Source organism: Siphateles boraxobius, unplaced genomic scaffold (genome assembly GCF_051911475.1).
Source record: "Siphateles boraxobius isolate OS27281-9 unplaced genomic scaffold, OSU_SipBor_1 33, whole genome shotgun sequence".
In the NCBI taxonomy this organism is placed as follows: domain Eukaryota; kingdom Metazoa; phylum Chordata; class Actinopteri; order Cypriniformes; family Leuciscidae; genus Siphateles; species Siphateles boraxobius.
Genome location: NW_027508953.1, coordinates 11,020,903 through 11,035,152, shown reverse-complemented (window position 1 = coordinate 11,035,152; position 14,250 = coordinate 11,020,903). Strand labels below are relative to the sequence as shown.

General features: G+C 38.5%; 2 protein-coding genes across 3 annotated transcripts in view; both read right to left on the bottom strand.

The window, feature by feature from the left end:
- The window catches only part of trak1b (trafficking protein, kinesin binding 1b), a 58,289-nt gene extending 54,153 nt beyond the window's left edge, over positions 1-4,136 (bottom strand). Inside the window, exons 1-3 of one of the 2 annotated variants that reach the window (XM_077195534.1) lie at positions 3,724-4,136; positions 2,172-2,373; positions 1,893-2,087 (exon numbers count right to left, since the gene is read on the bottom strand). The gene's annotated coding sequence lies outside the window, so the exon portion shown is untranslated. The remainder of the gene's footprint in view (positions 1-1,892; positions 2,088-2,171; positions 2,374-3,723) is intronic. The other variant, XM_077195535.1, reaches the window with a different exon arrangement.
- Positions 4,137-4,773: 637 nt separating this feature from the next.
- Positions 4,774-14,250, bottom strand: part of cfap44 (cilia and flagella associated protein 44) — a 35,703-nt gene continuing 26,226 nt past the window's right edge. Inside the window, exons 28-33 of the mRNA XM_077195532.1 lie at positions 6,944-7,074; positions 6,734-6,850; positions 6,397-6,598; positions 6,050-6,210; positions 5,383-5,517; positions 4,774-5,162 (exon numbers count right to left, since the gene is read on the bottom strand). Coding sequence (XP_077051647.1) covers positions 4,914-5,162; positions 5,383-5,517; positions 6,050-6,210; positions 6,397-6,598; positions 6,734-6,850; positions 6,944-7,074 — 995 coding nt within the window. The 3' untranslated portion in view covers positions 4,774-4,913. The remainder of the gene's footprint in view (positions 5,163-5,382; positions 5,518-6,049; positions 6,211-6,396; positions 6,599-6,733; positions 6,851-6,943; positions 7,075-14,250) is intronic.

Sequence of the window (14,250 nt, the reverse complement as noted above, 5' to 3'; positions counted from 1 at the left end):
TTACAACACACATTATATACTATTTCTGAGTGAAATTGTTTCAAACAAAATCCTACACCTTTTTTTTGTGAACTGAATTAAGAGTTAAATAAATGGCTTATTATTGCAATGACATACTTGTACATGCAGCAGCAAATAAGAGGAATTGTGCATTAAAGTCCTTTTTACACTGATGCATGTGCGTCAAACTCTCTTATCGACATGTCTGACACCCCAGAGGGGAGATCTATAACAATTATGTAACCAGAATCACTGGGGAGGGGGGGGGTCTACAGAAAGGTTAATTAGACAAATTCTCAGAATGCTAATGAAAATGTGTTATTGTTTACAAGTCAGAGAAGTTCATTGAAAGAAGAAGATACATGTGTTGGTATTCAAAAACAGTTAGGGAAAACAGCAGAATGCATAGCTATTTCAAGTGGAAAAAACTTAGACTAGGCCTACAGTTAAAAAGTTTGAGGTCAGTAAGATTTTTTAAAAAATCATTGATAAGAGTAATCTTACTCTTATCAATGATTTTTTTTTAATTTCTTGAAATGTTTCTTGAGCACCAAATCAAAATATTAAAATGATTTCTGAAGAGCTTTGCTTTGCCATCACAGCAATACATTACATTTTAAAATACATTCAAATAAATATTCAAATAAGACAAATATTTTAAATTATACAAACATATTTCACAATATTACTGTTTTGATTGTATTTTTGGTCAAATAAATAAAGGCTTAACATAAGAGACTTCTTTAAAAAACATTAAACAATTTAACAATCCCAAACTTTTGAACAGTAATTTATAGTTTACTATAAACATGTTTCCATTAATATGTAACATTTATATACTTTAACTTTCAACAAAACAGCTCACAAGTAACAATGGCACATGCCAGTTCAGGCAACTGAAAAAACAATAAGGCCTGTGAAATAGCAATAACTCTATTGCAAAATAAGTTAACAGCTTATATAATATATAGGCTGCAATGATCTGTAACTTCACATTGGTTCACTTAATTTAAAACTGTACCTCACTTACGAGACCAGTGTGTGGACGCAAAAGAAAGAAACCAGCACCTTCTACTGGCTGAGCCATGTCAGTGACAACAGTAAAATTTTCACAATGACCTTGATATTTCTTCATTACATATCGTGTTACATAGGCTTGGTTAAAAACTGAAAAATCAGCAATATCATATTATATTACTAGGAAAAAGATTATATCAAAACTAAAAATAAAATTTAGGGGATCAGAAGACAAGCAGTAACTCTAATCTAACAATTAGTTAGGTTAAAAAAAAAACACAAGGCTCAAAAGTAATATTTGTTTTTCTGCCGGCTTCACCACAAGATTATAATTTTGATTAGTAAAGCATTTTTAGATGTGCCAGATATAAACATTTTCATTAAATGTTTCATTTTCTTAACCAAAGAATATGAAAGGTTTTTAATTCTGGCTTTTAAAAAAAAAGCACAAGTCATTCTTCCATTTTAATTTATGTCAGCCAGCTAAGTTAAAAGTAAAAAAAATAAAAAATTTGCATCAACAATGCACAATGCAATCCAAAAAAACAAATGTTTTGGTTTGCAAGGCATAAAACCACATGCACAAGGTCAATGAATGTAATAACAACTGTCCGAAACCCTCTTTAACTGGCCCTAGGCCAGCAGGCTTTGCTTACTGATGAGCTGACTGTTTTTTAAACCTCACCTATGTTCTCCACACGTCACTCTTACTATAGGTAACAGTAGTAACTAAGGCCAAACAGTCGAGTTAGTCATCAAAAGTAAAGAATTTCAAACATTTATCATTTTAAACAAAATATTAAAGAAGATAGACTCAATTCAAATCCATTAGTAGTTATAACTCTTTATAATGATAGGAAGCATCTTAGACTCACAAAAATAGTTGAGGGTCTCCTCAATCTGCTCAGAGGTGAGGTCTATGCGTGTGTCGGGCGAGATGAGAGGCGTGTGGATCCAGTCGTCATGCTCATAACCATACACACTGTCTGCCCTCAGCCTGTAGACCGGCAACTGCTCCTCCAGTAGACTGATAATCTCCACCTCAGGGAGCTCTGTGCTGTTACAAACATCTTCAACAGAGACCCAGAGAAGGATGTTAAAATCAACACTAGTACATCTTATGCATGTTGTAATGAAACAATGCACGTTCTGACCTGTGATTGTTTCTGCGTCCCTGTAGCGGGCATGTGGTGCTAAAGGCACTGGTTCCTCGGTTCCTTCACCTACATACTGCTCTTCTGGGATGGGTCCGAGGAGCACGGGTTCTGTAGGGTCTGTTCTCGAGAACTGAGAACTGGACTCGTCCAGCTTGGCAACTTCTTAATGAGATACTAGAACATGTCCAGGTTTGGTCCTCTATAAACAAAAAAAACAAAGACCAGTGAGATTGAAGATTATAACACACACCACGATTCAGTATTAAGAGATCTAAGGATCTTTTGGATGAATGGTTCATCAACAACCACTAATAAATAAGCCTGTTTGTAATTGTTACAGGTATCAATGCTTAGTATTTAGAAATTGTAGCATCAGTTTTCATCCTTCTTAATAGTTTTGCTGTTAACTAATGATACGTTAGGCATTACTCTAAAGTAGAACCACCAGGTGTCAGTGACAATTTAAAAAAAAAAGTTTAATTTTGAATTTTGCAAACAACACATCATTCATGTATTCATGTATATTCCTCACACAACAAACAAAGTTTCATGTTTTATTTTTATACTGTACAAATTGTATTATATCCCCTGATTCTCACAGAAAACTTTCTGCATTTTTACATTTATAAAATCATTCTGGATTATTTTTAAGGCATTTTCCTCATCTGGACCAAAAAAATGTCTATTTTTGGTTGGTTTGGCTATATTTGTGAGGGCAACGTGTTCTCACTTATATAATGAAATATTATGACAACCGACAACACAACCCTCACAGAAATATTTGCAAAACACTAGATTACAATTTTTTTTTTAAATTTTTTATCTGCTTTGGCCGATCTTACCATCTAGTGTTTTGCAAGTATTTCTGTGAGGGCTGTGTTTAGGGGTAGGGGCTGATTTAGCCGATAGAAAATATTTACCTGAAATAAAATCAATGGAAGTCTATGCAAATTCCTCACTAATATAGTGAAACAAACACGTGTGCATGTGTGTGTGAGAGGAAATATAAAGCTGCTCTTTGTGATCACACAAATCCTTTGGGATAAAACTCATCTTACATAATGAATTACAAAAATATTGGATAGGTATTATTATATCTGTGTACATATTGAGATTATAAAACACAGAGAACAGCCCTAACACACATGCTAGTTCAAATGAGATCACGTGGTTTGATTTTGTAATGGGCGTGTGTTTCTTCCAGACTGTGGAACCATTGGCGAACAAGTCTGTATGTTGGACACTGAAAACTGTGGAAGGTTTTGTATTTTTATGTTTTACTCTGTGTGTTTTTATTGTGTTATGGGTCCCCGTGGGTCTGAAATAAAGTTTAAATAATACGCATGTGTCGTCATGACGTTCCTCCGCATCTTCTGCGGTATCTAAACCTTGCGTAAACAAACAAACAAACAAACAAACTGATATTAAGTAATTAAGATTGAACATCTATATTTCATTACAGCCCACATTGTAGCTAATAATCTATATTATCAAACAATATAATGTGATGACTTTAATACCGTCTAGATAAATAACTCTCGATACTTACAAGTGAGGAATCCCCAGTCAATTTGTAAATCGTTTAAAATATTTATCGTCGTCCGGATGATGCGCGAAACACAGATTATCTGTCCTCTTCAAGTGAACGACGTGGCAACGATAAAGCAAAGACTAGAAATGTGCTTATGTCTCTAGGGAACCCAAAACGTAGATCGTCGGATTGTTTTACTACCGGAATTGAGACAACGTCTTCAACAGCAGTCTCCAAAACCAATATGAGATAGCGTCTTCAACAGCAGTCCTCGAATCTCCAAAGACCAATCCGACTTAATTCTTAGTTCCTCTGAGTGCTCATATTTTGCACATCCTGTACAGCATCCTCTCCTGCATCACCTCCTTTCATTCTCAATCTGCGAGCGCCGCAAAATTCGTGACGTCACGCGTCAAACGTTTCTACAGGTCACAGCACCAGAATGTCACACAAAGGACGTGACATCATTTCTTTGAATTTGTTTATAGGGCTAAATATTATAGATTTCCTTATTTGATTTAATTTATGTGTTCATTTATTGTCAGTAGAAACGGGAACAGGTATACGTCATAATATTTAATGACAGACATTTTAATGCCAAACATCTAGTAGGCCTAAACTAGATTTCTAAACTAGATTTCTTAAATTTAATATAAACATTTTTAAAGAAAATAAACTATATAAAATGTAGGTGCTGTAACTGTTTATTTTAATATTATTCTTAATATTAACACACAATATTTTATTAAATAGTCCTGTGGTGTTATAAGTGCACATATTAATTTAAGTCTCGAATTTAATATGATTTCATAAAAAGTGCATACAGAACGAATGTAAATGTTTAATTAATTGTTTTAGATATAGCATGTCATGCTACAGTACAATGTTGTCACACATCAACTGCTCATGTACAGTTTAATTTTTTATTTGATATGGTTGAGTAGTGATTTGACATTGTGATTTGGATTTGATACTTGCCTGATTATTATGATAAAATAATGGGGGAAATTTCAGAGGTTATACAGCAATTTCTAAGAAGGTAAATATTGAGGAAGAAGAGACATTAAATACATTAAAATCCCCAAGGTAAGAATTTATTGCATTTAGACAACTGGATTTAGCCTGTCGTATATGTCTACAGGAACAGATTTGAAGTCTGTGTGCTAACATGCTGATTTTGTACTTATAGTAAAAGAGTGTCTGTGGATCTATTTCACAGCTTTGCTGCTGAGGTTGAGTTTCCTGTGAACACCAGAATTGCTTGCTGTGTGTCTGTGGGGCGGGGCGGGAACGGGAGGTGGGACAGGATCGAGCGGAGGGAGAATGTGTCCGTCTTTGCGTGACAGAGCGCGGATCTCATCACTGAGAGCCTCAATGTCTTGAGCTTGAGCCTCTACCAGCCGCTGCAGCCTCTGCAGTTCCTGTTTCTCAACCAGACGGCCTTGGAACTGACCCACCTTAAACAAACACACACATTTTGCATGTCTGTGTCCTGCATATGAATTCACAGCTGCAGGTGCTGCTGCTGCTGCTTAACTTGTGAATAAACAGCAGTAAATTTGTAGAAATTCAAACGGAAATGTAGTAAACCAAATCATGTCAGATATCTGTTTTTATTATTGTTAAAAAACTAAGTAAATAAAGTGATGAAATGCGAATAATGAAAGAAAAGAATACCGTCTTCCTCTGTTGGGAGTTGAGTTGGTCGTCCAATGCTTTTTTCTGGCTAAGCAGGCTGTTCATGTTATGTAGTCTTTCTGTGTTATGTTTTGTGACTTCGGTTAATGTCTCTCTTGCTTCAGTAACTTTTGTCTGGTGCGCACACAAATAATAATGAACAATTGCTCTAGATTGGCACATTTAACCATAATAATTGACTCATAATAAAATGCACTACTGTGTAAGTTTGGAGTCAGAAAGTTTTTTTTTTTTTTTTGAAAGAATACTTTCAGCAAGGATGCATTACATTGATCAATGGTGACTATAAATACATTTATAGAAGATTTATATTTTAAATAAATGGTTAAATACTTAATTCATCAAAGAACTCTGATTATAATGAAAAATATTTCTTGAGCACTAAATCAACTTTAGAATGATTTGACACTGAAGACTGGAGTAATGGCTGTTGAATATTCAGCTTTGCTATCACAAGAATAAATGAAATGTTTAAATATATTTATGAAATTAAAATGTATTAATATTTCACAATACTACTGCTTTTATTGAATTATTGATCATAGACTTCTTTCAAAAGTATTTAAAAATATGTACAGACCCCAAACTTTTGACAGATAGTGTAAAGCAACCCCCAAACAGTCACAGGTTCTTTGTGTCAGTGTACCTCCCAGTGTTTGAGCTCCTGTGTGTTTTTGGCGTCCCGTTCTCTGACATCTTGTCTCATCTCCTCTACCTTCCTGTTGCCTGAGAGAGTCTGCAGAACTTCAAGTTCAACCAGCTTTCCAAACTTCATGAGCATCAGCTGCTCGCAACGTATTTCTGACTCTGCAAAGAAATGTATGTAATGTATTACTTAAACTCATACCTCAAGTTTGAAGAAATATAACTTTGTCTTTTCCCTCAGTTTGTAAAAAAGACTGGAAATTGAGTTTATACTACATTGTAAAATTGCCTAGATAATGAAAGTAAGTGTGTGGTTTGAAATAGTCATCATGTATGCACATCTCTGACCCTTTGTTCTGGCCTCCATTTCTTTAAGGTCATGTCTGAGCTGTACGTGTTGTTGTTTGGCTTGTTTATAGAGTTCTCGCTGTTCAGTCTTCTCCTCCTGTAACTCTTTAATGCGCTTCTGCAAACGCTGTAGATCAGCTGTGTTCAGGACCAGTGCTGAGTCAAGCTTAGCCGGCAAGAGACCATTATTCACATATTCAATCTGCTCAGACAAGGAGAAAGAGAGAGACTTGATATTGGTTGTGAGTTACACTTTAGCAGAGGCTGAGATGGTAAACATATGTACAATATTACAAAAGATAATCAGCAAGTACAGTATGTGTAATTATGTTCACACCTGATGCAGTCTGAGTGGCACCACCACATCCACTTCATTCAGCCTTTGCTGCTTTTCTCGATTAATTAACTCCAGATCGCCCTCTGCTGCCTTGCGATTGATTTGCACAATCTTCTCCTACACAAACAAACATACTGTCTCTTTACGGTGTTTTTTTTTTTAAATAAAAGAAAAGAAATAAAGGTGGCAGTGGAAAGAAATATCTCTCACTTTCTTGGCCAGTGTGTCACACTCCTTCTTTAAACTGTCAACTATTTTTATCTCCTCAAGCAGCTGCTCCTCCACATCCAGACGATGTTCACGCAGCCTCAGTGTGTTATCAAAGAGCTCGGGATCACAGTCTGAAACACAGAGACATATATATATATATATATATATATATATATATATATATATATATATATATATATACTACTGTTCAAAGGTTTGGGGTATTTATGTGTAAACTGTGATAAACTTTTCAGGATATCTTTTGTAACATTATAAATGGTTTTACTGTCACTTTTGATCAGTTGAATGCCTCCTTGCTAAATAAAAGTATTAATTTAATTAAAAGTGAATAAAAAAACTGACCCTAATCTTACTGATCCCAAACTTACATATAAGCAATATCACACTCTTAGCCATGCCATATCACTCTATATCAACACGGCTGGCTGTGATTCGGCCGTAGGCAATCACAGCCGTGCTGATATACAGCCATATTGCATGGCTTAGAGAGTGATTTTGCGTTTATACAACAGTTCAACGGTACAAGTGTGTAAATAAATAAGAAACGGAAATGGAGTGTTTTTAAAAACAGTGTCTTTTGTGCGGAACTACTTCCTTCCGCTACAGATTCAAATCTCAAATTGACAGTTTAACAGTCAAGCCCAAGTCTCCGTAACTAATTCTTTAGAATTAGCTGTCATGATTCTGCCATCATGTCCTTGTATTCTTCTAGTATTGTGGCAGGATCATGACAGACCCATGTTTTATGTACAAGCGGATGGTCTGTTGTTTGGGACATGTGCTTGTGTTGTCTCGTTTCGTTACACCCGCCCCCTTGTTACCCTCGTCTTTTCATTATTGTCTAGTCAGTTTCACCTGTCCTTGTCTAGTCAGCTTCACCTGTCTTTGTCATTAGTGTTCCCCTATTTCATCCCCTTGTGTTTGCTGTCCTGTGCCGGTTCATTGTGTCACACTTTGTGAGAGTCTACCCGTGAGTAACTTGTCTTAGAAGAACGTCTTGATCTTGTATTTGCTGTTTGTTTAATAGTCTAGTTTTTGTCAAGTGTTATCTTGTTTAGTTATTCCTCGTTTTTATTGCCTCTGTTTTGCCCCCTCGTGGGTTTTGTTTTCCCTTGTTTTCTGTTATAATAAACGTTGTGTGTTTGCATACCGTCTGCGCTTGGGTTCATCTGCTATTCTCATAACAGAATGAACCGGCCAACGCAGCACCCTTCAGACAGTATGCTTTCTTCTATCGATCACCAGTCGGATGATCTTCAACATTGGTGGCTGAAGACTATCTCTGATATGAAGCAGGGCAAGCTTCCTTTCCCTCCTCAGGGAGAGAGGTCCTTGAGGGAATACGCTCAGGTCGCGGATGACAAGAGGTTTTTCCTGCCTGATTGCCTCTTCAATCGCTACCACATCGCCGGTCTCAATGTTCCCCCTCCCTTGGCTGAACGGGAGAGACTGGTCCACCGCCCGTTCCGAGATATGGTGGACTGTTTGTCTCAGAAGGGGTCGCCGGCTTCCACCTCGTCACCACCTGCCAGGCTGCCAGTGATCCCGGAGGGTCACGTTTTAGCCGTTGTTACGCAGGGGAACCAGGCTAACTCCACTTCGACTCCCGAGGCGTCATCTGCACCCCCAAGTCTCCGTGGTAAACCAGGGAGACGGGTTTCGTGGGATTCCCCTTCGGAATCATCTTCATCTGAGCTTACCCATTGGGTTTGCCAGTTCCTGTTTTGTCTTCCGCTGAGCCCGTCCAGCTGATCACGAGTCCTGCTGTGACCATTGCTTCCTGACCTAGGAGAAAGAGGAAGAGGGGAGCCTCCCATCCTTCGTCAAGCGCGGTTCCAGAGCCCGCTACTGCAAGCGCGGTTCCAGAGCCCGCTACTGCAAGCGCGGTTCCAGAGCCCGCTACTGCAAGCGCGGTTCCAGAGCCCGCTACTGCAAGCGCGGTTCCAGAGCCCGCTACTGCAAGCGCGGTTCCAGAGCCCGCTACTGCAAGCGCGGTTCCAGAGCCCGCTACTGCAAGCGCGGTTCCAGAGCCCGCTACTGCAAGCGCGGTTCCAGAGCTCGCTACTGCAAGCGCGGTTACTGAATCTGCCTCTGTGAGAGCTGCGGCTGATCAAGCTGCAGAAGCAGTCCTCCAAGCGGTGTCTGCTCGTAAGCGGATGCCTATCATTGTTGCTGCCGAGACTCTAGCAGACTACCTTGCCAAGCTTGTCAAGATCCTCGATGTAGCCCGTCATGTCTTGTCCCGAGCCCACTGTGTCTGTGAGCTCTATTCCCAAGCCTAACCCTGGGAGCGCCACACCCGATCCTGTCCCTGGGAGCGCCACACCCGATCCTGTCCCTGGGAGCACCGCACCCAAGCCTGTCACTGGGAGCGTTGCACCCAAGCCTGCCACGGAGAGCGCTGCACCCAGTCCTGCCCTTCGCCTGCTATGTCCCCCGTCAGGAGTCCCATTTCCTCATCCTCTGTGTCCTCCGTGTCCTAATCTGTTGCTGCTACCACTGAAGCAGTATCCCAGTCTGTTTTCCCGGTCGCCCCTGTCTCCACTAATTCTAGTTCGTCCCTGTCTCCATCAGCCCCCGGACTGTTTCCCCATTTGTCGCTGTTTCCACTAGTCCCCGGACTGTTTCTCCGTTTGTCCCTGTAACCACTAGTAATCGGACTGTTTTCCCTGTCTCCACTAAGCCCCGGACGTTTTCCCCCAAGACCTCTCCTCGTGTGTCTCCGTCTAAGCCTGCCCAGAGTCCTCGTCCTCAGCCCTCATCCTGTGGACCCAAGACCCCCAGTCTTCCCATCTTCCTTGGACCTCCCCCCATGAACTCTGTGTTTCCTCCACCTCCTCTGCCTTGTATGTTGTTTTGGATGTTTCACCCTAATCCTGTTATTGTTTATTCATGTATGCCGTTATTAGTGTTTTCCATGTTTTTTTTTATTTTGTCAATGTCTCGTTCCGTCTTGTCTTGTGCTTAGTGTCCCTTTGAGTGTCTGGAAGCCGCTCCTTAAGCGGGGGGGTTCTGCCATCATGTCCTTGTATTCTTCTAGTATTGTGGCAGGATCATGACAGACCCATGTTTTATGTACAAGCGCATGGTCTGTTGTTTGGGCCATGTGCTTGTGTTGTCTCGTTTCGTTACCCCGCCCCCTTGTTACCCTCGTCTTGTCGTTATTGTCTAGTCAGTTTCACCTAGTCAGTTTCAACTGTCCTTGTCAAGTCAGCTTCACCTGTCTTTGTCATTAGTGTTCCCCTATTTCATCCCCTTGTGTTTGCTGTCCTGTGTTCATTGTGTCACACTTTGTGAGAGTCAACCCATGAGTAACTTGTCTTAGAAGAACGTCTTGATCTTGTATTTGCTGTTTGTTTAATAGTCTAGTTTTGTCAAGTGTTATCTTGTTTAGTTATTCCTCGTTTGTATTGCCTCTGTTTTGCCCCCTCGTGGGTTTTGTTTTTCTGTTATAATAAACGTTGTGTGTTTGCATACCTTCTGCGCTTGGGTTCATCTGCTATCCTCATAACATTAGCAATGAAGGAACGCTGAGTTGCTTTATTGAAGCTTATTGTATGATAAAGATCTATCTTTTGTCTTTGTGCTTTTAACAGTTAAAGGAATAGTTCACTTAAAATGAATTTGTTTACTCACCCTCAAGATCTTTCAAACATGTATACATTTCTTTCTTCTGCTGAACACAAAAGAAGATATTTTGAAGAATGTCAGTAAACAAACAGTGCATGTAGCCTATTTACTTCCATAGTATTCATTTTTCCTACTATGAAAGTCAATGGGATACATCAACTTTATTGTTACAGACATTCTTCAAAATATCTTCCTTTGTGTTCAGCAGAAGAAAGAAATTCATACAGGTTTGAAAGAACTTGTAAATGATGACAGAATTCATTTTTAAAGGGTACATATCATGCTTTTAAATTTTTCCTTTTTACATATAAAACATACATTTGTGGTCTATATAAAGCGAAACTGCAATTCTTGGGTCTGAATTCCTCATTATTATAGCTCCACAGGCCCCTATTTTACTCCTTTTCTGATGTGCTTCTGTGAGTGACTCGTTTTGAAGCGGCCCCTTTAAATGCAAAGGAGCTGTGTCACACCCCGCCCGCTCTCCAGGGTGCTGAGTTGACAGTCGGTTCAACTCCACCCCGTTCGGCCATTTTTGTAGTTTGATTAGTGATATACGATCTTATAGCGTCACAGAACATGTATATTCACACAAAATGTCAACAACGGAATCAACAACAGAATTGTCAATCAAGCCTTACATGTTCGAGCCAGAGCCGGACCCGGAGCTAGTTGAACAAATAGACGACGAACCTGAAGAACAACGTCTGCATATGGATGTATCTCAATGGTATGTAACTATATTTACAGTAACTTCGCCATCCATGCCCACTGCTACAATACTGTATGTTTTACAACGACAATTTAACACTCACAAAACAAAATATAAGTTATATTATAAAAATTACGGTCTAATCTTACCACTAAAAATCTGTATGGATAATATGATAATATGATACGTTTAGAAAAGCATCAGAAAACACAGCAGCTAAATGACCATTGATGAAACTCAAGAACAATAATACTTCAGACATGTAACGTTACTTCAAAAAAACAAAAACAAAGAAATACGAAGGCACTGCTAAACCATGACCACCATGTGTTTTAAGAAAGTAAACTATTTTTATTAAAGATATTTACAGCTTACCGAAGTGATCTGTTCGTCGTCTCCAAAGATAGATGGAATTGACCCCTCAATCAGACGAAGTCGATCGGCAAACCCTTCTTTATACTGGCCGAGGTTGTTGAAGTCGGAATCGTCGAAGTGCTTCGCGCACACGAAAATGACTTTACCAAAAGATGTGGGAACATTTCCTTGGTAAATAAAACTCAACCAGGCACTTCGAAGAGGTTCTGATGCTGGGAGACGGTGTAACGAAGCGTGTGGGTCACTACATCCAACAACCGAACATTTTGACTTGAGCTCTCGACACTTCTGCATCATTGAGCTTGGACTACAAAATCGGAGCGAGGAATAATAATGGCGGATTGATCGAAATGTTGGGCCGGTAGTCAATGTCCTTATTTGGTAGTTCCGCTGCAAATACTGTGACGTAATTGTTCAGAAAACGTCATAGAAAACAGAAAAATCTGAACTGGGTGAACAATAAGACCAAAACAGAATATAAAGATATAAACGAAACACCTGAAGAGAATAATTTCAACTTTTCTGCACTTTTAAACACTCCAAATATACAACAAAATGCATTTAAGGGCAAAAAAAGTGGTTTTAGCATGATATGTCCCCTTTAAGTGAACTATTCTTTTAAGGGGATCTCCCATGACAATGCTATTTAATGCAAGTTGCTTCTTAAAAGGTCTTGTTCGAAGTAAAAAATAATATCCGTGTTTACAATTAGTGGTGGAACTGATCACAAAATTCGCAGTTCGGATCATTTACGTTTTTTGAGCCACGGATCGGATAATTTTTCGGATTAGCTAAAAAAAATTTATAATATATAATTATATAGTCTAGCCAAACTGATAAAGTTCACACATTATTTAAAACAAGTGAACAGCCAGTAATAAAATAAGAACAAATACACAAATTACAAGCAGAGATGAATACTAAATAACAAAGTTACAAAGTCTAACAGTAGTATTCAGGTACAGAAATTAATTATTAGGCCTAAATGTAAAATAACTATTTGTTCACTGTAGAAATTAAATATATAGTTTCATCTTTATTAAAGCTGTATTTTGTTGTTTTATTAATGACACAGACACCAGTAGGAATATTAGGTGTGGTGTCAATTTAAGACCGAACGCACGTACCGAAAAAACAGACAAACATACAGTTTCTTCTTTCTGAACTGTTCACCAATGACATAAACCAATGAGAGAATACTTGCCGAGACGGGCATTTATACGGGTATTTTGATATAATTTTGTGTTTATGTGTCCGTTCAAGGGCAAGGAAATGCGAAAGAGGAATCAATTCGGTGTTCTAGCGCTATCTGTCCCTTTCAATATAAAAATCTTTGCTGTTGACTCACTCATAAAGCCATCTAATGGCGCAATAAAGTAACTTTCACTGAAGTCGAAATCACAATCACTAACGGAACCTTTCTTAATACCAAATACGGCATGATATTTAACTAAAATATTATTATTGAAAAATAATATTTAAATAAACAATATTGGCCATTATAAAAGTATAATAAGTTTTTACAATAGGAAATAAACAAGCAAACAATTCAGTCAAAAGTACAAAAGCAGCACTAGTTATAGAGCTTAGATCGGGCCCAAAAAATCAAGCCCGACCCAACCCGAGCCCGTGCACGTTGTGTCCGAGCCCGGCCCGGCCCGACACATTAACTGTAATTATGAGCCCGAGCCCGATTTAAACCCGACCATTTTTAATATGTGGGCCGTTATAACCAGGGGCGACAACAGATAATTTTTTAACGCAGGTGCTGAATGGGTGCTAGACCATTGACAGTGTGTAGCTGCGCAATTATATATATATATATATATATATATATATATATATACTATTAATAAATGTGCAAAAATTGGCCACTTAATATTTAATATTCAATTATTTTAATTATCACAATGATAGTTTTAATTTTATTAAATTGAACAATTAGTAAATTCGGTGACAAGCGTGCCGAGAATTGATTTAATTTTATGATGAGATGCTCCAGTTCACGTGCTATGGTGAACACGGCTCGCCGGCGCCTCCATGTCATGAATATTGCCTGCTATATTTGCTTCTTATTAATGCTTCTTCTTCTTTAGGCAATTGGTTGATTAAAAATGTATTAAAATTAAGATACAATTTATACAAAACGAAATTCACTTTAAAGAAAGGCTTTCTATAAAACAAAACATAATGGAGTGGTCAAAATCATGCCTGAACCACTCCATGTCTCCTGATATTGCGCATCCTCCTATCTACTCTGTTCACTTTCATAATCAACATAGATGGAAAAAAATAACATTATAATATTTTAATAAATATGAAACTAAATGCGCTTATTTAATGGCTACAACACATACAGACTCTCTAGCAGCGCGCCGCACTTGGACTCAACAAAGCCAACACATATGTTGTCACTGCCCACGAGTTTAAAATATTTCCATACCTCCAACTTTCCTTCATACTTGCTCAAAGTTAATTCTCCTGTTTTAATTTTTTTCTTTACTTCTTCAAGCTCCATGTTGCACTTAAGCTACACAATACAGCACAGCGTGCGAGTAGAGGAGACGCT